General features: G+C 47.4%; 1 protein-coding gene across 1 annotated transcript in view; it reads right to left on the bottom strand.

Annotated features, from left to right (window-relative positions):
• MUC16 (mucin 16, cell surface associated) overlaps positions 1-27,107 on the bottom strand; it is a 51,096-nt gene that overhangs the window by 18,983 nt on the left and 5,006 nt on the right. Inside the window, exons 13-64 of the mRNA XM_083421315.1 lie at positions 27,016-27,083; positions 26,711-26,883; positions 26,278-26,304; positions 25,781-25,935; positions 25,622-25,689; positions 25,317-25,489; positions 24,924-24,950; positions 24,483-24,637; positions 24,319-24,386; positions 24,013-24,185; positions 23,671-23,697; positions 23,303-23,451; positions 23,150-23,217; positions 22,853-23,025; positions 21,342-21,368; positions 20,859-21,013; positions 20,695-20,762; positions 20,395-20,567; positions 19,903-19,929; positions 19,538-19,686; positions 19,386-19,453; positions 19,081-19,253; positions 18,712-18,738; positions 18,373-18,527; positions 18,209-18,276; positions 17,903-18,075; positions 17,137-17,163; positions 16,794-16,942; positions 16,642-16,709; positions 16,341-16,513; positions 15,987-16,013; positions 15,636-15,790; positions 15,472-15,539; positions 15,166-15,338; positions 14,219-14,245; positions 13,922-14,085; positions 13,638-13,705; positions 12,576-12,748; positions 11,537-11,563; positions 11,248-11,408; positions 10,412-10,479; positions 10,102-10,274; positions 9,232-9,258; positions 8,922-9,061; positions 7,535-7,605; positions 6,914-7,086; positions 5,924-5,950; positions 3,084-3,229; positions 2,937-3,004; positions 2,400-2,572; positions 1,924-1,950; positions 324-466 (exon numbers count right to left, since the gene is read on the bottom strand). Coding sequence (XP_083277441.1) covers positions 324-466; positions 1,924-1,950; positions 2,400-2,572; positions 2,937-3,004; positions 3,084-3,229; positions 5,924-5,950; positions 6,914-7,086; positions 7,535-7,605; positions 8,922-9,061; positions 9,232-9,258; positions 10,102-10,274; positions 10,412-10,479; positions 11,248-11,408; positions 11,537-11,563; positions 12,576-12,748; positions 13,638-13,705; positions 13,922-14,085; positions 14,219-14,245; positions 15,166-15,338; positions 15,472-15,539; positions 15,636-15,790; positions 15,987-16,013; positions 16,341-16,513; positions 16,642-16,709; positions 16,794-16,942; positions 17,137-17,163; positions 17,903-18,075; positions 18,209-18,276; positions 18,373-18,527; positions 18,712-18,738; positions 19,081-19,253; positions 19,386-19,453; positions 19,538-19,686; positions 19,903-19,929; positions 20,395-20,567; positions 20,695-20,762; positions 20,859-21,013; positions 21,342-21,368; positions 22,853-23,025; positions 23,150-23,217; positions 23,303-23,451; positions 23,671-23,697; positions 24,013-24,185; positions 24,319-24,386; positions 24,483-24,637; positions 24,924-24,950; positions 25,317-25,489; positions 25,622-25,689; positions 25,781-25,935; positions 26,278-26,304; positions 26,711-26,883; positions 27,016-27,083 — 5,463 coding nt within the window. The remainder of the gene's footprint in view (positions 1-323; positions 467-1,923; positions 1,951-2,399; positions 2,573-2,936; positions 3,005-3,083; positions 3,230-5,923; positions 5,951-6,913; positions 7,087-7,534; positions 7,606-8,921; positions 9,062-9,231; positions 9,259-10,101; positions 10,275-10,411; positions 10,480-11,247; positions 11,409-11,536; positions 11,564-12,575; positions 12,749-13,637; positions 13,706-13,921; positions 14,086-14,218; positions 14,246-15,165; positions 15,339-15,471; positions 15,540-15,635; positions 15,791-15,986; positions 16,014-16,340; positions 16,514-16,641; positions 16,710-16,793; positions 16,943-17,136; positions 17,164-17,902; positions 18,076-18,208; positions 18,277-18,372; positions 18,528-18,711; positions 18,739-19,080; positions 19,254-19,385; positions 19,454-19,537; positions 19,687-19,902; positions 19,930-20,394; positions 20,568-20,694; positions 20,763-20,858; positions 21,014-21,341; positions 21,369-22,852; positions 23,026-23,149; positions 23,218-23,302; positions 23,452-23,670; positions 23,698-24,012; positions 24,186-24,318; positions 24,387-24,482; positions 24,638-24,923; positions 24,951-25,316; positions 25,490-25,621; positions 25,690-25,780; positions 25,936-26,277; positions 26,305-26,710; positions 26,884-27,015; positions 27,084-27,107) is intronic.

Below are 27,107 nucleotides of genomic sequence, written 5' to 3' on the forward strand. Positions count from 1 at the left end.
TAGCCTGGCCCTTCGGTTCAGGTTTAGGACAGACTGCATCACACGCTTATTGGGGAATAAGTCCCGTTGAATAGAGTAGAACCTACTTTTCACTCAGGAGGTGGTGGACTCTCCTTCCTTGGAGGTTTTTAAGCAGAGATTGGATGGCCGTCTGTCAAGGATGCTTGAGCTGAGATTCCTGCATTGCAGGGGTTGGACTGGATGACCCCTGGAGGTCCCTTCCAACTCTATGATTCTATGGATCTATGATTCTATGACTAAACCAACTGATGGTAAGCTGCTACTATCCTGTGCCCATGAAGTACAGGGATACTGAGACTCACCAAAGTGGTCACAACTCTCTGTGTGGAAGTGAAAGCTTTCGAACTCGGATCCCCCATCTCCGCCTTGTATCTGAGGTTGGTCAGGGTGAAGTTGGTCGTGAAGCGTTCACTGGCTGGAGGGTGGGGAGGAGTTGGGACAACGCCTGCATAACGGAGAAGAAGAGGCCATTATTGACGTAGATGTCTTTCTCCTCAAGAATATTGCTGTCTCCAAGAGCTGAGCTGAAACAGTTTTTTCATGTTGCACCTGAAATGCCGTAAGCCTGAGCTGTGTGTCTGGAGGTCTCGCTGGGGGGGTCCAATAATAATAATAATAATAATAATAATAATAATAATAATAATACCCCGCCCTTCCTGGTTCAAAAACCGGGCTCAGGGTGGCTAGCGGCTAACAACAAATTTAAAACGCTTAAGTGTAAAAGCAGCATAAAATACAGTATAAAAACATGAATAACAATAAAATTCAAAATTCAGAAATCAATTTAGGGGAAATAAGCATTAGATAATCCCCAGGGCTGGCTGAATTGGTCCTACTTGGGCCAGCGAGGTGGCAGGGAGAATTAGCTGTGGGGTCTCAGAGCGGGTGATCTTCATAAAAGGGCAGGGAGGGAAGGAAAGGGAAATAAAAGATCAGGCTGAATTCAAATAAAAGGCCAGTTGGAATAGCTCTGTCTTACAGGCCCGATGGAAGGAGGTTAAATCCTGCAGGGCCCTGGTCTCCTGGGACAGAGCATTCCACCAGGTCGGAGCCATCACTGAGAAGGCCCTGCTGGAGGACAGTCTGGCTTCCTTAGGGCCCGGGACCTCTAAACTATGGTTATTCATGGATCTTAAGGTCCTCTGTGGGGCAGACCAGGAGAGGAGGTCCCGTAAATTCCAAAGAAAACAGAGCAAGACGTTTGGCACTCGCTTGACTGAAGGAGTTGCTGGACGCAGGCTGACAAGGCGCCATCCAACAGCCTTAGGGACTCCACTCTGGATTTGTGCAGGGCCCCCCAGATGACCCACAAGGCAGCAGGTAAGGTCACGAGCAGTGGCGCGGTGTGAGGGAGGGTCACAGGGGTGGCTGCCCCGAGGCCGAGGTACGTGGCAAAGCAGAAGCGAAGCTGTTATGCCAACAACTGACAGGCCCCATGCAGTGGCGTAGCATGGGGGCCCCCAGAGGCGGTTGCCCCGGGCGCAAAATTGTTAGGGGCGCAAAATTTCAACACCTGGTGCTGCCTCAATACAGCTGCACACTTCTGTCATTGGGCTTCACTGAAAATGGTTTCTCCATGGAAATCAAGAAGTGACCTCTCCATAATTTTGTCTGTGGCTGCAATCTCCTGGGTGATGCTTGAATGCCCTGGGCACTGGCAACCCACGCTACGCCACTGGCCACGAGGGCTGGGATTTTGCTTTATTTTAAAGGAAAGCATAGTGTTCAATCTCCAGGGCAGGTCTGGGAAAGGCCCTTGAGTCTGAAACACTGGACAGCTGCTGCCAGTCAGTGCAGATGATATTGAGTTAAGTGGGCATGGTTTGACTCTGCATAGGGCATTTTTCTATGTTCGGCTGGGATGTGGTTGAGGTGTCGCAGTTCTGTGAATAGCACACTTACTGGGTTGACGAGGTGGTTCATGATAACCTGTGGAAAGAGGGAAGACTTGTTAGAAGATGGCAGAGAGCACATTGCTGGGGGAATGTCCCACCCAGGCTAAAGAAATCAGGATGGAGAACCATGTTCTAACACATGTAACCATACACTGCCAGTAAATCACAGCAACACAAGCTGAATTTAAAGAGTAAGCAACTGTTTTGGAACAGGCTGAAATATTGCTTTGAATATTATGTAATATTGCATTTATATTTGAGGATGTCTCTGCGCTTATGGCATATCAATCATTGCAGAAATATTCTGGCCTCTGTGTCATGTTCAGAGGACTCTCTGGCTCTCAGGAGAGCAGAGATCTCTCTGCACCAGGCATTTGGAATAAAGAGAAGCTTCAGCTGAGAAACAAGAGTTGTCCTGTGGTTTGATTTCCACAAGAACACCTCCACGTGCTTCAACCATAACAGTAAGCTTCCTCTCCTCACCATTCACGAGGAGGCTGTTCCGGTCCAGGTCGTAGGGCCCCATCTTGGTGAAGTCCTTTGTCTTGTTGGCAATCTCCCGATACATCTGCACCCGGTCAAAAGGGGATGCCATCAAGTCTTTCTGGTAGCTGCAGACACTGTCCACGCCAGTGTTCTTCCCGTCATCTATGGATCTGGAAATGGAAAGGTTAAAAACTTATAAACTCTTCCTACGTGGGATCTCTTCCTCCACCTTCCACTTCAACACTTTTGGCCCTAAATTAGATGTCCCAGGAAAGGACCAGTGGTTCAGGTAAGGAGCAGGGACTTTGCCGGAGTGGCACCTCCAAGAGGACAAGGCAGGTCAGACGTTTCAGCACCATGGAAAGCTCCATGTGAGCCGCTTGCCCTGCCAGAGATTAGATGTGTATTGAGGTCTTTAATATAAGGACTGCATTCAAAATCAAGCTTTGTGATTTTGCATCTTTTACTTGTTGATAAAATTTCAAAGACCACCTTTAAAATAATAATAAAAAAGCACCCATCCTGCACCCATACCTGAACGCTGAAACATTGCATCCCATGAGCGCAGGTCCAACGCTGCTTGTCTGCACTGCTCGACCCATCTAGGCAGAAAGGAAGGTGCTGTCATTTATTTATTCCTGCCTTTAAAAAGCAGAAGGTGTGCTCTCAGGGAGGGCTTACCAGTGCTGACAGGGCCTTCTCCGTCGCGTTGAACACCTTCGACTGGGGAGTGCCCATCTCTGGCTTGTAGATGAGGTTCGTCACGGTATAGTTCACCGTAAAGTGATCCACTGCCGTTGGAGGCCGAGGAGCGGTGGGTGAGGCAGCTGTAAGGGAGATAATCTGTGAGATCGCAGCTTTGCCCCATGTATGCCCCCCCCCTCCGACCTCAACAGTCTGCATTACCGGCACATAATACTCATTCTACACTTGGGAAAAATCCATCTTAGCAGAAACTACCCTATGGAACTCTCGGCCTCTTGACAACAGGCGGGCGCCTTTCCTGTACTCTTTCTGGCTCCAGCCAAAAACATTTTTTGTTTACACAAGCCTATCCAGACTTGACCCTCCAGATGTTGCGGGACTACCACTCCCATCATCCCTGACCGTTGGCCATGCTGCCTGACGATGATGAGGTTTGGAGTTCAACAGGAGATAGTCACAGCCTCACTAACTCGAGCGGGTGCAGAATGCCATGGCGAGACTCCTTACGGGGTCCTCGCCGCAGGATCACATTCACCCGGTGCTATACCAGCAGCACTGGCTCCCGGTGGAGTACAGGATCAGGTTTAAGGTGCTGGTTTTAACCTTTAAAGCCCTATACGGCCTAGGACCCTCGTACCTACAGGACCGCCTCTCCTGGTATGTCCCACAGAGAAACTTACGGTCTTCAAATAAAAACATCTTGGAGGTCCCGGGCCGCAGGGAGGTTAGGCTGGCCTCAACCAGAGCCAGGGCCTTTTCAGTACCGGCCCCGACTTGGTGGAACGCTCTGTCACAAGAGACTAGGGCCCTGCGGGACTTGACATCTTTCCGCAGGGCCTGCAAGACAGAGCTGTTCCACCAGGCCTTTGACCAAGGCACAGTCTGACCTCCCATTTTGGCAATCCTCACAGAACTCTAGCCCAATGGTTGCCATTAATTTGATTTTGAATTGATTTTAAAATGAATTGATTTTAGAATGCTGTTGTTAGTCACTCTGAGCCCGGCTTCGGCTGGGGAGGGCGGGATATAAATAAATTATTATTATTATTATTATTATTATTATTATTATTATTATTATTATCCTGTCCTACTGCCTCAGACATCTCCGAACAGTGCGCTGGCCTTCTCTTCTCCAGATCCTCCCACCAGAAGGGGGTCATCCAAGGGGTCTGAGCCCTCTGGGTCTGGTTCATTGGGCCCTGGAACTGCTGCCCTCCCTTTACAAAACTTAAATCAGCGCCCCCTTTTGCTTATAGGGCTACGGGACAGAATGCAAAGTGCAGGGGTGGTGAGGGGTCCGCCCCGCATTGTGGGTGTCCGGCGCATGCGCATGACCTCACGAGCATCACACACATGATGACTGGCCCTGTTGGGCCTTGGCGTGCCATGTGTCGTCATGCACACACCCTGTTGGGGGGTCGCCTGGCTGGGCACTCGCAGTGATAGTTTTGTGGGTGCCTTGGCAGCCAGGCCCCCCCCAGAAATGTCTCCTATGACCTGAGTCACTTGATTAGTCACACTGAGGTGATGCGCACTCCATACACATGTGGCTTCAATTCCAGGCTTCGATTCCGGCTCTCTCCCAGCTTTTAATTATTTCTGATCCAGCTCTCAGCGCTGAAATTGGCTATCCATCTAACTGATAGATCTGAGTTTGCCACGCATTTTCAGGGCAGCCTCCTGTCGGTTCAAAAAACTCATCCCCCGTGCCCTACTCTGCCCTATATAATTTTTCTTTTTTTAAAAGCATTGTTCAACCCAAGATGAATTAATTAAGTCAAGAATGATGCAACGGGTTTGAATAAAAACACTGTGCAGATGAAGCTGATGGACTACATGGAATTGGCGGAAATGACTGGCAGAATCCGAGACCAGGGAGAAGAGTCGGTGGAAGAAGATTGGAAAAAAATTAAAGTATATTTACAGAAATATTGTAAAATTAATGAATGTTAGAAGAATTCTGGAATGAAGGTATATGGTTTTAGCAGAAATGTTATAAAGAATTAAGCAAAAACTGATTGTTAAGGGGTTAAAGTGAAAATTTTAAAGTTAGATTGTGTTAAGATAAATTTCAGAACAAAAAATTGAGAAAGATGGAAAGGATTTGCTGAAACAGCTAATTGAACTAGAATACAAAAAAGGGAGGTGTGAGGAGGTCGATGAAACTAGTAAATGAAAGGTAAAGATATGGAAACATTGGATGTGTTTTTAAATTTGTTTTGCTTTTCTTGTTGTTTAGATGTATTGTTTTATCTGTTTTATATATATATATTTATTATTTTTGATGTATTGCTTGTTAAATTCTTTATTGTTTTTTTTTCTTTTTTCTTTTTACTTCTTCTTTTTCTGTAACTATTAAATTTTAATAAATAATTTTTTTAAAAAAAATGAATAAAAACACTGTGGAGGTCAGGGTGGGAAATCAATCCACGATAACAAAGCTGCTATGTAATTATCTAACCTGAAGGTAATTTGAGAAATTTTGGAAACGTAGTAAGAAATAAGATTTGCAAAAAAGGAAAAGCATTGTTCAAAAGAGCGGTTCTCATGAGGAAGATCGTGACACAATAGAACAGTAACAACTGATTGCCCTATCATTCGGAATTCAAATAAAACTACTCAGTTTCATTCAATGAACTTTACACTTCCTGTACCCCTGTGCCGCCCCCTTCCTTGCCTCTTAGCAACCCCCTAAGCAATCCCATTCTCCCCCGGGGGCAGAACTCCCCACTTTGAGAATCACTGATGCACCACAATTTTGGATTAGCCTGCCCACAACAAATAAAAATTAAGCATTGCAATTATTATGCTCTTACTTGTAGGAAGCGATGCTTCATTGTAACCTGGAAAGAAAAGGAACACTTGTTTAAAGGTAGAATCGGGTCCAGTTGCTTCCACTTTCTAGCGTGGACGTTTGCCCACTTCTGTCCTACGATAGGGCTGGGTCTCTTTATACCAGGAGTGGCTAATATTTTTGCATTTTTGGTCCACTTTCATCTAGATGTCTACCAACCCCATCTGGTGCGATGGTTGAGACCGTCTGCGCACCATCTCACCAGAGTGGTGCATGCTCTGCTTATCTCCCACTTGGGATACTGCAATGCGCTCTCCGTGGGGCTACCTCTGAAGGTGACCTGGAAACTGCAATTAATCCAGGATGCAGTTGCCAGACTAGTGATTGGGAGCAGCCGCCGTGACCATATAACACCGGCCCTGAAAGACCTACATTGGCTCCCAGTACGTTTCCGAGCACAATTCAAAGTGTTGGTGCTGACCTTGAAAGCCCTAAACAGCCTTGGCCCTGTATACCTGAGGGAGTGTTTCCACCCCCATCGTCTAGCCTGGACACAGAAGTCCAGCTCCGAGGGTCTTCCGGCGGTTCCCTCACTGGGAGGAGTGAAACTACAGAGAACCAGGCACAGGGCCTTCTTGGTGGCGGCACCCTCCCTGTGGAACACCCTCCCATCAGATATCAAAGATGTAAGTAACTGTACAACCTTTAGAAGACATCTGAAGGTAGCCCTGTATCAGGACGTTTTTGATGTTTGATGTTTTATTATGTTCCTGTATATGCTGGAAGCCACCCAGAGTGACTGGGTACAAATAATAAAAATAAGAGGAGGAGAAGGAGATGGATGGATGGATGGGGTGAAGGGGTCTTTCTTTACCTATTTTCTGAAGTTGTCAGACTTGGTGGGGCAGATCAGGCCCTAAAACTGGAGATTAGCAACCCTACTGGCTTATATCCTAAATGTTCTGAGACACAGACAGATAGAAAATATCAGAAAAATAAAAAACCTGGTTACCGTTCACATAGAGGCTGTTTGAGCTCAGACTGTAGGGCCCCATCTTGGTGAAGCCATTGGTCTTGTTCACAATTTCGTGGTACACCGTTACTCGGTCAAAGGGGGAGGAGGGGGATGGAGCCCTGTACTCGCAGACGGCATCCATTGCCGTTTCGTCCCCATCTCTCAACGGCCTGGAAGGAAAGGAAGAATGCAAAGAGAAACACTCAGAGTGGACCAGAGGTGATGCAATTCCTATTGTCTGGACAACGTAAGCACATGTCAGGGACTGCCTGGGCGATGAGGAGCCAGCCGGGGAACCCTCAATAGACCCTCCAGAGGAGGAAGGCTCAGATCTCACGGAGGAGAGGGAAGATTAGGAGGTGGTGTTGGATACTGAAGGGGCAACAGGGTTTGGTGAGCGGGAGGAGTCTGTGACAGGGAGCAGTTCAGACTCCCGGTTGAAGCAGAGGAGGGGAGTCAAGAGGCTGCAGAAGAAACCAGGGAGTCTCTGGCTGCAACAAGCTTTCTCCAAGAACACGCAGAATAATGAGGAGGGCAGAACAGAGGCCAGAGGTACACAGACGCAGTTTGAGGAGCCTTGGAGAGTGGGAAGGCAGAGTTGTGTTGGAGAAGGCTGACCTCAGAGCTGTCACCCGGCATCCCTGATAGTTTGGGCCGACGCCTCTGCCACTGGAGATGACTCTGCCAAGCTGAAAGAGAAAAAATACCGTTGGTAAACTTTGTTTAAACTTGTTAATATTGTTGCTACCAAAAATACCTTGTAAACAGGAGCAACCCTAACCCCCCCCCAAAAAAACATGGGAGGTTGGACAGTGGTATTTATTTCTAATACAGTTCATTTAGACTACAAAAACCCCTGCAACATGGGATTGTAGGTGGGGTACAATGTGTGATGGGAAGAGCCCAACTGGGACTTTTGGGAGACAATTTATAATGAGATGGGGGGGGGGGATGTTTAAAAGTTTGTTCCCAAAAAGACCAGAGCCATTTCTCTTAGGAATAATTGAGTCAGATGTTTCTAAGAACTATAAGAATTTATTTCTCTATGCAACAACTGCAGCTTGGATTTTATATGCTGAAAAGTGGAGGGAGAGGGCAGTCCCAACGAGGGAGGAATGGCAAATATGATGGAATACACAGAGCTGGTGAGTCTAACCAGCAGAATTGGAGAACAGTAGCATTTAAAGCATTTAAAGAGGATTGGAAAAACTTTGTAGACTATATGAAGAACTTCTGTAAATGGGTCAAAACAATAGCAGGTTTAGAATAAATTCAGCAGTGCAAAATATGTGGAAATAAAATGTGAAAAGAGAAAAGACAGAGTAATTATAATAAGGTAAAGGTAAAGGGACCCTTGTCCATTAGGTCCAGTCGTGGCCAACTCTGGGGTTGCGGCGCTCATCTCGCTTTACTGGCCGAGGGAGCCGGCGTACAGCTTCCGGGTCATGTGGCCAGCAGGACTAAGCCGCTTCTGGCGAACCAGAGCAGCGCAAGGAAACACCGTTTACCTTCCCGCCGGAGCGATACCTATTTATCTACTAGTACTTTGACGTGCTTTCGAACTGCTAGGTTGGCAGAAGCAGGGACTGAGCAACGGGAGCTCACCCCGTCGCCGGGATTCGAACTGCCGACCTTCTGATTGGCAAGTCCTAGGCTCTGTGGTTTAACCCGCAGCGCCACCCGCGTGATTATAATATGCAGCAGTAAAAGATGTTAGAAGGAAGGCATGGAAGGGTAGAAGGGAAGTCAATGTTTTAATTTTAAATTTTTTGATTTTAATGTTGAATGAAAACTATGATGATGAAACCATGTGAATAAAAGTTTAAAAGAGAGAGAGGAGAGCCCAGCTGGGCAGGGTTCCAGCACAAGGCTGGTCTTTGACACAAACAGAACCCAGAGCTCCTAGGCACCTTTGAGGAGCAACATTCCAGCAGATACACTAACTACGCCAACCCAAAAGGACCACAAACAATTATCAACAACTGGATCAGAACCGGACTCTTACCACCGTGGTGAGAGCTTTTCCCGTGGCATTGAAGACCTTCGAATGCGGAATTCCCATCTCAGACTTGTATTTCAGGTTGGTGACAGTGTAATTGACGGTGAAGTGCTCAGTTGCCCGAGCTGGAGGGGTCTGAGTTGTTGCTGGAATAAAGCGGAGACGGAGGCAGTCTTAGGAAAGAGGGAGAAAATTCGGCTTGGCTCTCGTTCCAGCGCAGAACTAACAGGTTTGCACTTCATTCCCATTAGAGCCATTATCAAGACATCCACATGCCTCTTGTAAGGATTCTACAGCCTTTCGTAGTTCTACTTACATGGTTTCACAGGGACTTCATGATATCCTGGGGGGGAAAGAGAAGAGGTGATAGTTTGTGCAGAGAAAAAGAAGACATTGAAGCATTTTTCTCTAAGGCAAAACCGGCAGGAAAATAGGCAAGATTCTCCCTCCTCTCTGCCCTGCAGCTCTCCATATTGGGATTGGTGCCTCCTTGTACTGTATTTTTTGCTCTATAGGACGCACTTTTTCCCCTCCAAAAATTAAGGGGAAATGTGTGTGTGTCCTATAGAGCGAATGCAGGCTGCGCGGCTAAGCCCAAAGCCAGAACAGGGAGACGGAGTCCTGCGGAGGCTTCAAAGGCTGTCCCCGAAGTCAGAACAGCAAGACGGAGCGCTCCGTCTCGCTGTTCTAGCTTGGGGATGGCTGCACAAAGCCTCCGCAGGGCAGCGGAGTGCCTTCACCCAGCTGCTCTGCGGAGGCTTCAAAGGCTGCGCTCCGAAGGCTTGCGGATAGCCGCCTGAAGCCTGGAGAGCCGCTGCACAGTTTCCCCTCTCTGCACAGCGCCCCTTCAGTAAAGCAGGAGGAGAAATGGAAGGTGCTCCGTTTCTCCTGCCGCTTCGCTGAAGGGGCGCTGAGCAGAGAGGGGGAGAATTCCCCCCCCCATTCTCCCCCTCCTATGGTCCGGTGCGTCCTATGGTCCATCCTATAGAGCGAAAAATACAGTATTGTTTCCTTCCCTTAATAAAAAAACTAAATGGGCGATAGACTCCTGTCTTCCTCTCTGACCTGTGAATGACCTGATCTTCCTGTTAGCCCCTTGACACCCCAATGGGAAGGCCACTCAAAAGCATGGCACCTGAGGCAATCTATAGCACAATGAGCAAATGCCCCAAAACTGCTTCGCTACCGTTAACATAGAGACTGTATCTCTCCAAGTCGTAGGGCTCCATCTTGGTGAAGCCACTTGTCCGGTTAACGATTTCGTGATACACTTTCACTCGGTCGAACGTCAGGGCAGCAGAGCTGTTCCGGTAAGAGCAGACGGCATCCATCCCGGTTTTGTCCCCTTTTTGCACCGGTCTGCAAGGCAAGAGAAAGGATCTGAACAGGAGCCTTTGGAACTGGCCCAGGGAGTGGGTCCGAGAGGAATGAAGCTGCTGCTGTCTGGGGAAGAGATGATCAAAGCTGAAATGTCTACACGTAAGAGGAAGGCTGACCTGAGAGTTGACACTTTGCATCCCATATACGCCGGGCCGATACTGCTACTGCGGAGGACTCTTCCAAACTGAAAAAGAAAGGATCCGTTGAATATTATTATTTTGAATCCAATACTCCGAGTGAGTAAATGTTACTTGTACCTTTTACGAGATTGTGTGATTGTTATTTTAAGGGGGAAATACCAGGTGAATCCAGTCTGCCTTAAAGCATCCTGGATTAAGGCTAAAATTAGCTGGTCTAAGCTTCCCTTTCAAGTTGCTAAACTCACAAACAGGAGGAAGGAAAGATAAAGGTAAAGGTACCCATGCCTATACGGGCCAGTCTTGACAGACTCTAGGGTTGTGCGCCCATCTCACTTAAGAAGCCGGGGGCCAGCGCTGTCTGGAGACACTTCCGGGTCACGTGGCCAGCGTGACATCGCTGCATCTGGCGAGCCAGAGCTGCACACGGAAACGCCGTTTACCTTCCCGCTAGTAAGCGGTCCCTATTTATCTACTTGCACCCGGGAGTGCTTTCGAACTGCTAGGTTGGCAGGCGCTGGGACCAAACAACGGGAGCGCACCCCGCTGCGGGGATTCGAACCACCGACCTTTCGATCGGCAAGCCCTAGGCACTGAGGCTTTTACCCACAGCGCCACCCGCGTCCCAGGAAGCAAAGATAATATCTAATAAATTTAGCATCAAGTCACATCCCAACAGTTACAACCTAATTAATAGCCAGTTTATGGACCAAAGCTTATGTCTAAAAGGTCCTAGCCTGTCAGTGGAGGTCAAACTACCAGGGAACACCACCACAGCATCCCAAACAATCAACGCCAACTGGAACCAGTCTTACCAGAGTGGTGAGTGCTTTCTCTGTGGAGTTGAACGCCTTCGAATTGGGAGTTCCCATCTCTGGCTTGTATCTGAGGTTGGTTACAGTGCAGTTCATGGTGAACCGTTCAACTGCCAGGGCTGGGGTCGGGGTTGGTGCTTTGGTCACCAAGGGTGAAACAGCTGGAAAGGAAAACAGCTATAAACCAATGCTCTTCCACTGAAGCTCTGCAAGAGACCCAACATCTTCTGGCTCCCCTTCCCCTCTCCCCACGTTCTGCACAAAGTTAGGATCTGATTGTGGGACTTACTTGGTTTGAGAGGTTTCTCATTGTAGCCTAGGCAAAAAGGAAAGATAAGAGCAATTAGCATAAAAGTCAGCAGCATATCTCTTCTTTCTCGCATCCAAAAATGCAAGAAGGGCTTTTACATTCGCCAGAAGCTCGGCTCTGCCCTCGCCGGTCCTGGAAGGAGCCATTTTAAAAGTCCCATATGCTCAGAGACTTTGTTCCTGTTCATTGTGGGGATATAGGAAGCCCAGAGCACTTGTTCTTTAGATGGCCCTTTTAGGAAGAGGCACGGAGTGAGACCTCCCGGGAAAGCAAAAAATTGACCTTTTCCTGTTAGGCAAAGATCATAAGACGACCCGGATGGTCGCCAGATTCTGTGTACAGATCTGTAGGCGCAGACCACCCCCCAACCCAAACTAGTTCATCAAGAAAATCCCCAAACTTGGTTACATGGGTGACTCTGGGCCATCTCTCTGCGGTAGCTTATCTTAAAGTTTTAAGCTTATCGCATTTATAAATTTTAAATTTATTGTTGTACATCGTTTTAAATGTTTGCTTTCCTTCTGGGATTGTACCCCCAAGGGTGTTTTATAAGCTGGTCTCTGACAGTAATAAATTCATCTATCCATCTATCTAGCATGAAAGGCAAGGGGGAGAAAGAATTATTACGACGATCCCTGATTGCAATATGCAGGCACCTGTTGAGAACACACACACCAAACCCCCTCCATATATATAAGGAAAGCACAATAAATGTTGTGTGAAAAAGGATTCCCATTATGGCAGAGCACACTGCTCCCGTGCTGTGCCGGAATGAGCCTTTGGCAACACTGCAATACTGCAAACATACCCACAGATATTCAACGTACGTGAAATGCATAAAAACTATTTGGCCAATGTCGTTTTGTTTCATTTTTTTCATTTCACTTTAAATTTGGCTACCATTATTTTATTATTATCATTTATTGAATTTATATACCACGCCATACCTGGAGGTCTCAGGGTGGTTCACAGAACAAAATCAAAATAGAAAACCACAAAATATATAATCAGTATCTACCATTGACGTGGAGGCTGTATCTTTCCATGCTGTAGGGACCCATCTTGGTGAAACCGCTGGTCCGGTTGACGATTTCATGGTACACCTTCACTCGGTCAAAGGCGGGCATAGTGGAGTCGTTGCGGTAAGTGCAGACGGCGTCCATTCCAGTTTCGTCCCCGTCTCTCACCGGTCTGAGAGGGGAGGGAGAAGGAAAGAGAGGGTTTTAGCAGAAATATTGGGATGTGTGGGTCAAGAGAAAGGAGTATTGAATTGTTAGGAACAGAAGGGCACAGGATGATGCTGGTCCTTTTGAACAATGGCTGGTTTAACTAGGAACCCAGGGAACTGACTTATACCGACTGGTCCATCAAGCTCAATATTGTCCACCTCCCCAGCAGTCTTCCTTACCACCCTGCCCAACCAAGAGGTGCTGAGGACTGAGTCTGGGGCCTACTGCTTGCATAGCAGACGCTCAGCAACCAAGTTATGGTCTTTCCCCTAAATGTAGTACAAGATTCTAGTCCTCTAGGTTAAACAGGAGCTCACGAAGCTGCCCCATACTCAGTCAGACCATCTAGCTTCGTATTCTCCGCTCTCCAGGGCCAGATTCACTACCTTCCCTTCGCTTGCCCATTACCTGCCCTTTGGTATTTGTACTGTATTTATTAGAAAATGTATTTTACAAAGAATAAGTTGTGCTGGGGAAAATAAAACCTATGTAATGTAATGGCTGCAAAATCTTGTGACTCCAGTTAAGGGCACAGAAACGCTGAACTGTGGCCTTGTCAATGTGTTAACGCCCTTTAAAAGTGACCATGTGTGTGTGTGTGAAGGAGCTGGTGCGGACAGACAAGCTATAATTTATGGGCTGCTTCAAAGGTGTTTTGGAAGCTAGAAGATCCTCTTTTGGACTCAAGAGAGTGAGATGCGTTGCATCGGACTTAGCATATATGTATGGTATTGCTTGTAATAACTGCCATCCTGCAAGCAAAGAGTTATCTTTAAAGTCTCGTGTGTGGACTAGGGCACTAGGGCACCGCTGCATCACTCTGCGTGACTCAGGGAAAAAGCGAGGCTTACTTCAAAGCTGTGACTTTGCATCCCGAATACTCTGGGCCGATACTGCCTACGGAGAAGATTCTGCCAAGCTGGGGAGAAAGACAAGATACATTGAGTACGTTGAACCTAGACGCTCCGCACCTTACGAGAATCAATTTTGGCAAGTGGATCGGAACCCAACTCTTACCAAATGCCTGTCTAAATAAAGAAGAAGAAAAAGTCCTAGCCTGTCAGTGGAGGTCAAACTACCAGGGAACACCACCACAGCATCCCAAACAATCAACGCCAACTGGAACCAGTCTTACCAGAGTGGTGAGCGCTTTCTCTGTGGAGTTGAACGCCTTCGAATTGGGAGTTCCCATCTCCGGCTTGTATCTGAGGTTGGTTACGGTGCAGTTGACGGTGAATCGTTCAACCGCCAGGGGTGGGGTTGGGGTTGGTGCTTTGGTTGGCACCGGGGGCAAAACCGCTGGAAAGGAAAACAATGATATCTTGACCGTCTTCTGTTGAAGCTCTATCACGAGACCGTCACCCCCGGTTCTCCTTCCCTGCCCTCCGTGTTCTGAATGGACTCAAAATCAGGTTTCCAATACGGTACTTACTTGTTTCGCGAGGCTGTTCGTTATAGCCTAGGCAAAAGGAAAGGAAGGAATGGTTTGTGTTAGAATGAATGTGATGAAAGAATTCTTGCTTTGATCCCTCGTCTACAAGATGCACTTGCCCACGGACACTTGGACCCCCCCCAAAAAAATATCCCAGGAAGCCGTAACAAATACACAATCAAAGGCACAGAGCCCACCACCTTCCAAGACCCACTCTTCCACTGTTGAACAGCTCTCACCATCAGAAAGTTATTCCTGATGTTTAGTCACAATCTCTTTTCTTGTCATTGGAATCTATTTGTTTGTGTCCTACCCTCTGGTGCAGCAGAAAACAAGCTTTCCCCATCTTCCATGTTCAGATATTTCCTCGCCCTTCCAACGTTTGGAAATGGCTATCCTATCTCCTCTCGGTCTCCTCTTCTCCACACTAAACTTACCCAACTCTCTCAACTATTCTTCATAAGGTTTGGTTTCCAGGCCCTTATTGGTCACCCTCCTCTGCACATGCCAACATCCTTCTTAAATTGTAGTGCCCAGAATTGGACACCGTATTCCAGGTGTGGTCTAACCAAGGCACAACAGAGTGGGACTATGACTTCGCTTGATATGGACACTAGACTTCTGTTGATGCTGCCTAGAATAGCATTCACATCTTGGCTGCGGTCTCACCCTGTTGATACATGTTAAGCTTGTTGTTTACTAAGACACCTAGACTTTTTTCACATGCTGTCAAGCCAGGTACCTCCCCAATTCTTTTTTCTGCACCTGGTTATTCCTCCCTGAATGTGAAGGAACAACCTGATGCACAAAGTTTCCCAAACTTCCTAACTTGCCACCCCTTACTCAAAAGTGTAGAGCCACAACAACCATTCAGAAGCATTAGAATAATGCAAACACCCCCCCACCCCTTACGACTAAATCTTCTTTAAAAACCAACACTAGGCTACCGTTGACGTAGAGGCTGTCTCTTTCCATGCTGTAGGGACCCATCTTGGTGAAACCGCTGGTCTGGTTGACGATTTCGTGGTACACCTTCACCCGGTCAAAGGTGGGCGTGGTGGAGTCGTTGCGGTAAGTGCAGATGGCATCCATTCCGGTTTCATCCCCGTCTCTCACCGGTCTGGGGAAAGAGAGAGAGAATTTGGGATGCAGGACTGACCACAAAGATCGAAAACAGAGGAGGGAGGAAGTCCCTGTTGCCAGAGTGAGAAAGGACCAGAGGATATGCGTTTCCACACTTGAGGAAGGCTTACCTGAGCTGAGTCACTTCGCATCCCAGGTATGCTGGGCCAATGCTGCTCTTCCGAAGAATTCTTCCAAACTGAAGAAGGAAGGAAACATTGAATTGGTGAAATCATCAGGATCACCCACGACACGTCCCATGCCAGTCTCACAAGTAGATGGGAATCAGACTTACCAGCATGGTGAGTGCTTTCTCCGTAGCATTGAAGGCCTTTGAGTTGGGAGTTCCCATTTCTGGCTTGTATCTGAGGTTGGTTACGGTACAGTTGAGGGTGAAGCGTTCAAGTGTTGGCATTGGGGTTGGCGTTGGGGTTGGCGTTGGCAGAGTGGCTGCAAGTGGAAGAATAGGACACATGGCAGTGATGAGAGGTGATGGGATTGTGACACATATCAAAACAATCAGCAAAAGCATGTTAAAAGTTATGCTCTTCCACTTTGGCACAGCCATTACTGACTCCCTCATTTTAGTCGTTCCCTTGAGTTTGTCATGAGGAGCACAATTTATGGATAATGATATGGTACTTACTTGATGCAACAGGAACTTCATTATAACCTAGGACAAAGAAAGACATGCTGGTTTATGATTGGACCAAGACTATGGTGTTTCAGTTGTAGACACTTGAAAAGGGTTCAATCCAGACTTCCTCTGAGTGTAATCCTCCTCAGGGGAGGTTCCCCCCTCTCCATTCCCCCCCCCCTCTTTCCACCAATGAAATGAAACAATGAAATCCCTGTTTAGAGAGCTCTCAGTTCTGGAGTGAGAGGCCTCATCTCTCAGGAAATCATGGACATAACAAGAAAACTGAGCTCTGTACTATGTACTATGACACAAACCCCACATAAGGCATGCACACGAGATGATTAGGAAACAGCTGGTTACCATTGACATAGAGGCTGTATCTTTCCATGCTGTAAGGACCCATCTTGGTGAAACCGCTGGTCTGGTTGACGATTTCTTGGTACACCTTCACCCTGTCAAAGGCGGGCGTGGTGGAGTCGTTGCGGTAAGTGCAGACGGCATCCATTCCGGTTTCATCCCCATCACTCACAGGTCTGGGAGGAAAGAGAGAGAGAGAGGTTGAGCTGAATTATGAGCAGTTGGAACGGTTGGGCGAGACAGGATCATTTGTGTCCAAGGGATGATCAGAGCTAAAGGGTTCCCGTAGTTGGGGATGGCTCACCTGAGCTGAGTCACTTTGCATCCCACATATGCCGGGCCAATGCTGCTGTTGCGGAGAATTCTTCCCAGCTGAAAAATGAAGGAGGCATTGAGTACATCAAATCGATAGAAGCGTGACAAGCCATTCTCACAATGGGCAGGAATTGGACTTACCAGCGTGGTGAGAGCTTTTTCTGTAGCGTTGAAGGCCTTTGAATTGGGCGTCCCCATTTCTGGGTTATACTTGAGGTTGGTTACGGTCCAGTTGACGGTGAAGGGTTCAACTGCCAGGGCTGGGGTTGGTGTCGGGGCTGGTGGAGGGGCTACCACAGGAAATGAAATGAATGGATCAGGCAGAGGCTAGTGGCTCACCGCATGGTGTGACTGACCAAGATAACAACCAATCAATTTAAATGTGTTTGGCCAAGACTATTGCCTTTCTATAATTCCTTTCCTTGAGTTTGGTGAAAGGGCCATGAAGAGTTTTTAGAAGTTGGAACTTTTAAAGCAAACTTACTTGGTTCAACTGGGACTTCATGATAACCTGGGGGAAAAGAAGAAACACAGGTTTATAAATGAGGCAAAACAGTGGTGTTTCAGATGGAGATTCCCGGCAAAAAAATACTGCATTTTTTGCTCTATAAGACTCACTTTTTCCCTCCTAAAAAGTAAGGGGAAATGTGTGTGCGTCTTATGGAGCAAATGCAGGCTGCGCATCTATCACAGAAGCCAGAACAGCAAGAGGGATTGCTGCGCAGCGATCCCTCTTGCTGTTCTGGCTTATGAGATTCAAGATTATTTTTTTCTTGTTTTCCTCCTCCAAAAACTAGGTGCGTCTTTTGGTCTGGTGCGTCCTATAGAGCGAAAAATACGGTAACTGGTTGCATCCAGAATTCCCTTGCGTGGTGTATTGCTTGGAAGGGGGGGGGGGTCCTCCAATCTATCTCCCTCTCAACCAGCTCTGTGGGGATTGGGAAAGCTTCTTGAACATGGGCTACGTGGTGCAGTAATAGGGGCAGCAACAGGGAGGAGGCATCCTTCTCAGTGGTTGATGACCTCTTCCACAATCTATCTCTGCAGCCAATTCACCTTCCTTCAACTCATGGAGTTTGAAATCCCCCATTTGAAAGGACGTCATTCTGGAGATGGAGCCCTCATCTCTCTGAAAACATTAGACCTGATGAGCAGACGGGACCCTCAGGACTACCTGCACTGTAACTACGACACAAACCACACAGAGAGGTAATCTATGTACATTAAATCCTTAAGAAACACTTGGTTACCGTTGACGTAGAGGCTGTCTCTTTCCATGGTGTAGGGACCCATCTTGGTGAAACCGCTGGTCTGGTTGATGATCTCGTGGTACACCTTCACCCGGTCAAAGGCGGGTGTGGTGGAGTCGTTGCGGTAAGTGCAGACGGCATCCATTCCGGTTTCATCCCCGTCTCTCACCGGTCTGGGAAAAGAGAGAGAGAATTTGGGGTGCAGGACTGACCACAAAGATCGAAAACAGAGGAGGGAGGAAGTCCCTCTTGCCAGAGTGAGTAATGTCCAGGGGATATGCGTTTCCGCACTTGAGGAAGGCTTACCTGAGCTGAGTCACTTCGCATCCCAGGTATGCTGGGCCAATGCTGCTCTTCCGAAGAATTCTTCCAAACTGAAGAAGGAGGGAAACATTGAATTGGTGAAATCATCAGGATCACCCATGACACGTCCCATGCCAGACTCACAAGTAGATGGGAACAAGACTTACCAGCATGGTGAGCGCTTTCTCCGTAGCGTTGAAGGCCTTTGAGTTGGGAGTCCCCATTTCTGGCTTGTATCTGAGGTTGGTTACGGTACAGTTGAGGGTGAAGCGTTCAAGTGTTGGGACTGGGGTTGGGGTTTGTGTTGGCACTGGCATAGTGGCTGCAAGTGGAAGCATAGGAGGTACATCGTGTGATGGGATTGTGACACACAGTAAAGCAATCAACAAAAGCATGTTAAAATTTATGCTCTTCCACTTTGGCACAGCCACTGCTGACACCCTCATTTTAGTCGTTCCCTTGAGTTTGTCATGAGCACAATTTATGGATAATGATATGGTACTTACTTGATGCAACAGGAACTTCATTATAACCTAGAACAAAGGAAGACAGGCTTGTTTACGAATGGACCAAGACAGTGGTGTTTCAGTTGTAGACACTTGAAAAGGGTCCAATCCAGACTTCCACTGAGTGTAATCCTCCTCAGGGGAGGCTCCCCCCTCTCCATTCCCCACTCCCAAAGTTCCTTCTGCCTATGAAACATGAAATCCCCGTTTAGAGAGCTCTCAGTTCTGGAGTGAGTGGCCTCATCTCTCAGGAAATCATGGACACAACAAGAAAACTGAGCTCAGAGGAGAGTCTATTTCTGTACTATGACACAAACCCCACACAGAGATAAGGCATGCACATGAGATGATTAGGAAACAGCTGGTTACCATTGACATAGAGGCTGTATCTTTCCATGCTGTAAGGACCCATCTTGGTGAAACCGCTGGTCTGGTTGACGATCTCGTGGTACACCTTCACCCGGTCAAAGGCGGGCGTGGTGGAGTCATTGCGGTAAGTGCAGACGGCATCCATTCTGGTTTCATCCCCATCACTCACAGGTCTGGGAGGAAAGAGAGAGAGAGAGGTTGAGTTGAATTATGAGCAGTTGGAACGGTTGGGTGAGACAGGATCATTTATGTCTGTTCAAGGGATGGTCAGAGCTAAAAGGTTCCAGTAGTTGGGGATGGCTCACCTGAGCTGAGTCACTTTGCATCCCACATATGCCGGGCCAATGCTGCTGTTGCGGAGAATTCTTCCCAGCTGAAAAATGAAGGAGGCATTGAGTACATCAAATCGATAGAAGCGTGACAAGCCATTCTCACAATGGGCAGGAATTGGACTTACCAGCGTGGTGAGAGCTTTTTCTGTAGCGTTGAAGGCCTTTGAATTGGGCGTCCCCATTTCTGGGTTATACTTGAGGTTGGTTACGGTCCAGTTGACGGTGAAGGGTTCAACTGCCAGGGCTGGGGTTGGTGTCGGGGCTGGTGGAGGGGCTACCACAGGAAATGAAATAAATGGATCAGGCAGAGGCTAGTGGCTCATTGCATGGTGTCACTGATCAGAATAACAACCAATCAATGTATATGTGTTTACATAGATGCTCTTCCATTGACATATGGCCAACACTATTGCCTTCCTATAACTTCCTTGGGTTTGGTGAAAGGGCCATGAAGGGCTTAAAGATGTAGGATTTTTAAAAGTAAACTTACTTGATTTAGCTGGGACCTCATGATAACCTGGGGGAAAAGAAGATACAAAGGTTTATTAATGAGGAAAGACAGTGGTGTTTCAGATGGAGATTCTGGAAAAAAATAGAACTGGTTGCATCCAGAATTCCCTTGCGTGGTGTATTGCTTGGAAGGGGGGGGGGGTCCTCCAATCTATCTCCCTCTCAACCAGCTCTGTGGGGATTGGGAAAGCTTCTTGAACATGGGCTACGTGGTGCAGTAATAGGGGCAGCAACAGGGAGGAGGCATCCTTCTCAGTGGTTGATGACCTCTTCCACAATCTATCTCTGCAGCCAATTCAGCTTCCTTCAGCCCATTTGAAAGGATGTTATTCTGGAGATGGAGCCCTCATCTCTCTGAAAACATTAGACCTGATGTGCAGACAGGACCCTCAGGACACCTGCACTGTAACTACGACACAAACCACACAGAGAGGTAATCTATACAAGAAATCTTCAAGAAACACTAGGCTACCGTTGACGTAGAGGCTGTCTCTTTCCATGCTGTAGGGACCCATCTTGGTGAAACCGCTGGTCTGGTTGACGATCTCATGGTACACCTTCACTCGGTCAAAGGCGGGCGTGGTGGAGTCGTTGCGGTAAGTGCAGACGGCGTCCATTCCGGTTTCATCCCCATCTCTCACCGGTCTGGGAGGAGAGGGAAATCAGGATTCAGGATTGACCACAGGTGGAAAACAGAGGAGGGAGGAAGTCACTCTTTCCAGAGTGAGAAATGACCAAAGGATTTGCGTTTCCGCACTTGAGGAAGGCTTACCTGAGCTGAGTCACTTTGCATCCCAGGTACGCTGGGCCAATGCTGCTGTTGCGGAGAATTCTTCCAAACTGAAGAAGGAAGGAAACATTGAATTGGTGAAATCATCAGGATCACCCACGACACGTCCCATGCCAGTCTCACAAGTATATGGGAATGAGACTTACCAGCATGGTGAGCGCTTTCTCCGTAGCGTTGAAGGCCTTTGAGTTGGGAGTTCCCATTTCTGGCTTGTATCTGAGGTTGGTTACGGTACAGTTGAGGGTGAAGTGTTCAAGTGTTGGGACTGGGGTTGGCGTTTGTGTTGGCGTTGGCAGAGTGGCTGCAAGTGGAAGCATAGGAGGTACATTGTGTGATGGGATTGTGACACACAGTAAAGCAATCAACAAAAGCATGTTAAAAGTTATGCTTTTCCACTGAGGCATGGCCATTGCTGACACCTTCATTTTAGTCGTTCCCTTGAGTTTGTCATGAGGAGCACAATTTTTTATATTTTTATTTTATTGGGTTTTATAAACAAGAATAATGTTATACAAACAAGTATAGCAAGTATTCTCATGTTGTTTGTGTATCACAAAAATACCATAATAAATGTGGGAGAAATTCTACAACATATGCACATAATTTAAGGTTTATGATATGGTACTTACTTGATGCAACAGGAACTTCATTATAACCTAGAACAAAGGAAGACAGGCTTGTTTACGAATGGACCAAGACAGTGGTGTTTCAGTTGTAGACACTTGAAAAGGGTTAAATCCAGACTTCCTCTGAGTGTAATCCTCCTCAGGGGAGGCTCCCCGCTCTCCATTCCCCCCTCTTTCCACCTATGAAACATGAATTCCCCTCATAAGGAAGCTGTACCTGAAGGAAGAACTGAGGGGAGAGACTCCATCAGGCAAGGCCTCCTTCCACCTGCCTTGCTCTACCCTCTAGACTTTGCTTCTCAATGTGTATTGTATTTTTTTATGTACTGTGGCTTGCCATTGTTTTATTGATTATAGTTTAGATATTATTTATTATAACTGTTGAGTGGATTTCTGTTTAACTTTTATATGTTGATTGCAGTGGCGTAGCGTGGGTTGTCAGCACCCGGGGCAAGGCAAGTAATTTGCGCCCCCCCCCCCGCTGCACTGTCCCTCCCCCAGATAGTTCCTCGCTCTCTCTCCGCACCGCACGCCTGGCACCCCCCCTCCACAGTGGGCGGCGACCCGGCGGCTTGGATCGGATTCGCACAGCCAGCACTGCAGTGAGAGAGAGTGAGTGAGCCAGGTAGGGGCAGAGAGCTGCGAGTGCGAGCGCGCCCCCCCAGATGTTGCGCCCGGTGCGGCCGGCCCCCTCTGCACCCCCCACGCTACGCCACTGGTTGATTGACAGGGAACTGCCATTGGCTCAGAGGCGAGAAATAGAAGGGCAGTTGTGTTACAGGGAGCTTCCGAAAGTCTTGCGATGCAGCTCAGTTCCTCTTCCGGGAAGGAGGAAAGCCCCACCTCCGGTGGGGAAGAGGTACAAGGAGCAGAGGACGCTGGTAGGAGCCTTAATACTACTTCTGGGCAAGCTGGTCTGGAGGGAAACATGCCCTTGCCATCGCCCATTCTGCGCAGAAGTTTGGGGCGCAGAGAGGGGAGGAGACGGCTGGGGGTAACGAAACTCTTATGTTGGGGGAGGTTAAAAAAAAAGACCACTCCCAGATTCTGCTAGCAACTGAGCCAGACATGAGCTTTGGGGGGCTCTTCACTGTAAATAGTTTGCACAAAAATAAAGCCTGTAAGACACAGGTCCTGTTACTCTCGAGCAACCGCTACAGCCACCCGACATTGATATTATTATTTTATACGATTCTAATGATTGTTGAATGTTACTTTTTTGATGTAGGCTGCCTATTTTAAAGTTATTGTTATTATCACATTTTTGTATTGCATTAGTATTGTTATAAGATGTACAATTTTTGTTTCTTCAGCTTGTAAACCGCATTGAGGATTGTAAGATAGAAAGACGGTATACAAATTAAAAATGATGATGATGATGATGATGGAGTGAGAGGCCTCAGGATATCATGGACACAACAAGAAAACTGAGCTCAGTCTATTTCTGTACTATGACACAAACCCCACACAGCGATAAGGCGTGCACATGAGAAGATTAGGAAACAGCTGATTACCATTGACATAGAGGCTGTATCTTTCCATGTTGTAGGGACCCATCTTGGTGAAACCGCTGGTCTGGTTGACAATTTCATGGTACACCTTCACCCGGTCAAAGGCGGGCGTGGTGGAGTCGTTGCGGTAAGTGCAGACGGCATCCATTCCGGTTTCATCCCCATCACTCACAGGTCTGGGAGGAAAGAGAGAGAGGTTGAGTAGAATTATGAGCAGTTGGAACGGTTGGGCGAGACAGGATCATTTGTGTCCAAGGGATGATCAGAGCTAAAAGGTTCCCATGTTTGAGGATGGCTGACCTGAGCTGAGTCACTTTGCATCCCACATATGCCGGGCCAATGCTGCTGTTGCGGAGAATTCTTCCCAGCTGAAAAATGAAAGAGGCATTGAGTACATCAAATCGATAGAAGGGTGACAAGCCATTCTCACAAGTGGGCAGGAATTGGACTTACCAGCGTGGTGAGAGCTTTCTCTGTAGCATTGAAGGCCTTTGAATTGGGCGTCCCCATTTCTGGGTTATACTTGAGGTTGGTTACGGTCCAGTTGACGGTGAAGGGTTCAACTGCCAGGGCTGGGGTTGGTGTCGGGGCTGGTGGAGGGGCTACCACAGGAAATGAAATAAATGGATCAGGCAGAGGCTAGTGGCTCATTGCATGGTGTGACTGACAAAATAACAACCAATCAATTTATATGTGTTCACATAGATGCTCTTCCATTGACATATGGCCAACACTATTGCCTTCCTATAACTCCTTTCCTTGGGTTTGGTGAAAGGGCCATAAAGGGCTTAAAGATGTAGGATTTTTAAAAGTAAACTTACTTGATTCAGCTGGGACCTCATGGTAACCTAGGACAAAGGAAGACAGGCTGGTTATGATTGGACCAAAACAGTGGTGTTGCAGTTGTAGACACTTGAAAAGGGTTCAATCCAGACTTCTTCTGAGCGTAATCCTCCTTAGGGGAGGCTACCCCTTCTCTATGCCCCACTCCCAAATTTCCTTCTGCCTATGACATCCTCAGTTTGGGAGTGAGGAGCCTCATCTCTCAGGAAATCATGGGCACAACAAGAAACTGAGCTCAGAGGACAGTCTATTCTATTCCATTACACAAACCGCAGACAGTTAATCTATGGACAGGAAGTGACTAAGAATCTCTTGGCTACCGTTGACGTAGAGGCTGTATCTTTCCATGTTGTAGGGACCCATTTTGGTGAAGCCGCTGGTCTGGTTGACAATTTCATGGTACACCTTCACTCGGTCAAAGGCTGGCGTGGTGGAGTCATTGCGGTAAGTGCAGACGGCGTCCATTCCAGTTTCGTCCCCATTTCTCACCGGTCTGGGAGGAGAGAGAATGAGTTTCAGGTGTAAGACAGACCACAAAGGTGGACAACAGAAGAGGGATGAAATCACTGTTTCCAGAGTGAGTAATGTCCAGAGGATATATGTTTCCGCACTTGAGGAAGGCTTACCTGAGCTGAGTCACTTCGCATCCCAGGAACGCCGGGCCAATGCTGCTGTTGCGGAGAATTCTTCCAAACTGAAGAAGAAAAGAAACACTTAATTGGTGAAATCAACAGGCTCGCTCACACCTCATTGCATGCCATTCTCAAAAGTGGCTCGGAATCAGACTTACCAGCATGGTGAGCACTTTCTCTGTAGCGTTGAAGGCCTTTGAGTTGGGAGTTCCCATTTCTGGCTTGTATCTGAGGTTGGTTACGGTACAATTGATGGTGAAGTGTTCAAGTGTTGGGACTGGGGTTGGGGTTTGTGTTGGTGCTGGCAAAGTGGCTGGAACAGGAGGAGAAAGATATGTACTAGTGTCAAGAGATTTATAGTATTATACAATTATTATACCCTATCCATTAAAGGGTGCTCATATTGACACGCGGTTCACTGATGTATTACCAAAGGTTTTAATATCATGAGTCTCATCCCTGACTATGTTGTAAGAGACTCGACTTAAAAATACTTAGGTGATACTTACTTGCTTCAAGAGGCACTTCATTGTAAACTAGAAAAGGACAAGATACACTGGGAGTGTGTTGTGTTACAATTTCAATGTGGTTCTACTTACTTGTTTTAGGAGGGTCTTCATGATAACCTACAGAAAAGTAAGAGACAGTCATTTGAGAAGCTCTCAATATATTGATGTTAAAATTAGGAGGGGTTTTTTCTGGGGCAGGAGAATTGTTACGTCCTCCTATATTCAGAAGATGCACTACACAGAGGCAGGGCCTCCTGGGCTGAGGACAAAACCTCCATAACGTCATCCCTGCACCTAGATTTCCACAGCGACTCAGGCAGCACAAAATCACATGAAAATACCCCAGCATTCAGTTCACAAGCATGGGTCCGAATATCTCTGCAAACATTGACTCAGATGAAGGCTGGGCTTGGGGGTACTGCACAACACACACACACACAGACGGACAAGCTATGCACATCAAGAGTTCCACAACTTGTTTACCATTGACGTAGAGGCTGTATCTTTCCACCTCATAGGGCCCCATCTTGCTGAAGTTGTCCGTCTGGTTGACGATCTCGTGGTACACCTTCACTCGGTCAAAGGCGGGGCTGGTGGAATCATTGCGGTAAGTGCAGACGGCGTCCATTCCAGTTTCATCCCCGTTCTTCACTGGTCTGGGAGGACAAAGAGAGAGGGAGATCATTCAGGATGCAGAATGGTCCACAAGGGAAGAAACCATGGAGTCCCACTTGCCAAAGTGTGGTATGAGCAGCAAAGAAATGTTCTCTCTTTGGAGGAAGACTTACCTGAGCTGAGTCACTCTGCACCCCAGATACGCAGGGCCAATGCTGCTGTTGCTGAGGAATCTGCCAAGCTGAGAGAGGAATGAGACATGATGTCAAAGCAAGAGCCTGGTCTACCCCTCCTCACAAGCCATTCTCACAAGCAGTTGGAATCAGACTTACCACTGCGATAAGTGCTCTTTCCGTTGTGTTGAACACTGTAGAATTGGGTTGTCCCATCTCTTCCCTGTACTTGAGGTTGGTGACGGTGAAATTGACGGTGAATTGTTCAACCGCAGGAATTGGGGTTGTTGTTTGGGCTGGCATTGGCAGAGTGGCTGGGATAGAGGGGGAAAGAATGAATGTCTATCCCACTCCTTCCCAAAGGGCCCCCAGGATGGGAAAAGAAGGAAAAAACCCAACGCAGCAATATCCAGAATGCAATAACTAAAATGAAGGCCACCCAACACCTTGCTTTCACAATCTCATTAAAGGATTGAAATATTTTGAAAGTAAGCAGGAAGTCCACCCGCTGGTGAGACTGATATATCTAACAAATGAATCACTTGAATCAAAGAAGCTTCATTTTGGTACTCTTCCACTCATGCATAGTCAACATCAACTACTCTGATTGTCAGAAGGGGAGTGCTGTGTTAGAATTTCAATGTGGTTCTACTTACTTGTTTCAGGCGGGTCTTCATGATAACCTACAGAAAAGTAAGAGATGGTCATTTGAGAAGCTCTCAATATATTGATGTTTAAAATAAGGAGGTTTCTTTCTGGGGCAGAGAATTGTTACGTCCTCCTGTGTTCAGAAGATGCACTAAGCAGAGGAAGTGAGAAGCATCTCACACATATTATGACACAATCATGTCCATCACCTCGATTAGCTTTGGACACTTTCATGACATGGGGAGGCCTCCTGGGCAGAGGACAAAAACCTCATAGCGTCATCCCTGCACCCAGATTGGTTCACAAGCAGGGATCCTAATATCTCTGCAAACATTGACTTAGATGAAGGCTGGGCTTGGGGGTACTGCACAAAACACACACTCATTCACTCTCATACACACGGGGAATCTATGCACTTCAAGGGCTCCACAACTTGTTTACCATTGACGTAGAGGCTGTATCTTTCCACCTCATAGGGCCCCATCTTGCTGAAGTTGTCCGTCTGGTTGACGATCTCGTGGTACACCTTCACTCGGTCAAAGGCGGGGCTGGTGGAGTCATTGCGGTAAGTGCAGACAGCGTCCATTCCAGTTTCATCCCCGTTCTTCACTGGTCTGGGAGGACAAAGAGAGAGGGAGATCATTCAGGATGCAGAATGGTCCACAAGGGAAGAAACCATGGAGTCCCACTTGCCAAAGTGTGGTATGAGCAGCAAAGAAATGTTCTCTCTTTGGAGGAAGACTTACCTGAGCTGAGTCACTCTGCACCCCAGATACGCAGGGCCAATGCTGCTGTTGCTGAGGAATCTGCCAAGCTGAGAGAGGAATGAGACACGATG

This window comes from Podarcis tiliguerta, assembly GCF_965153285.1.
Source record: "Podarcis tiliguerta genome assembly, chromosome: 18".
Taxonomy (NCBI): domain Eukaryota; kingdom Metazoa; phylum Chordata; class Lepidosauria; order Squamata; family Lacertidae; genus Podarcis; species Podarcis tiliguerta.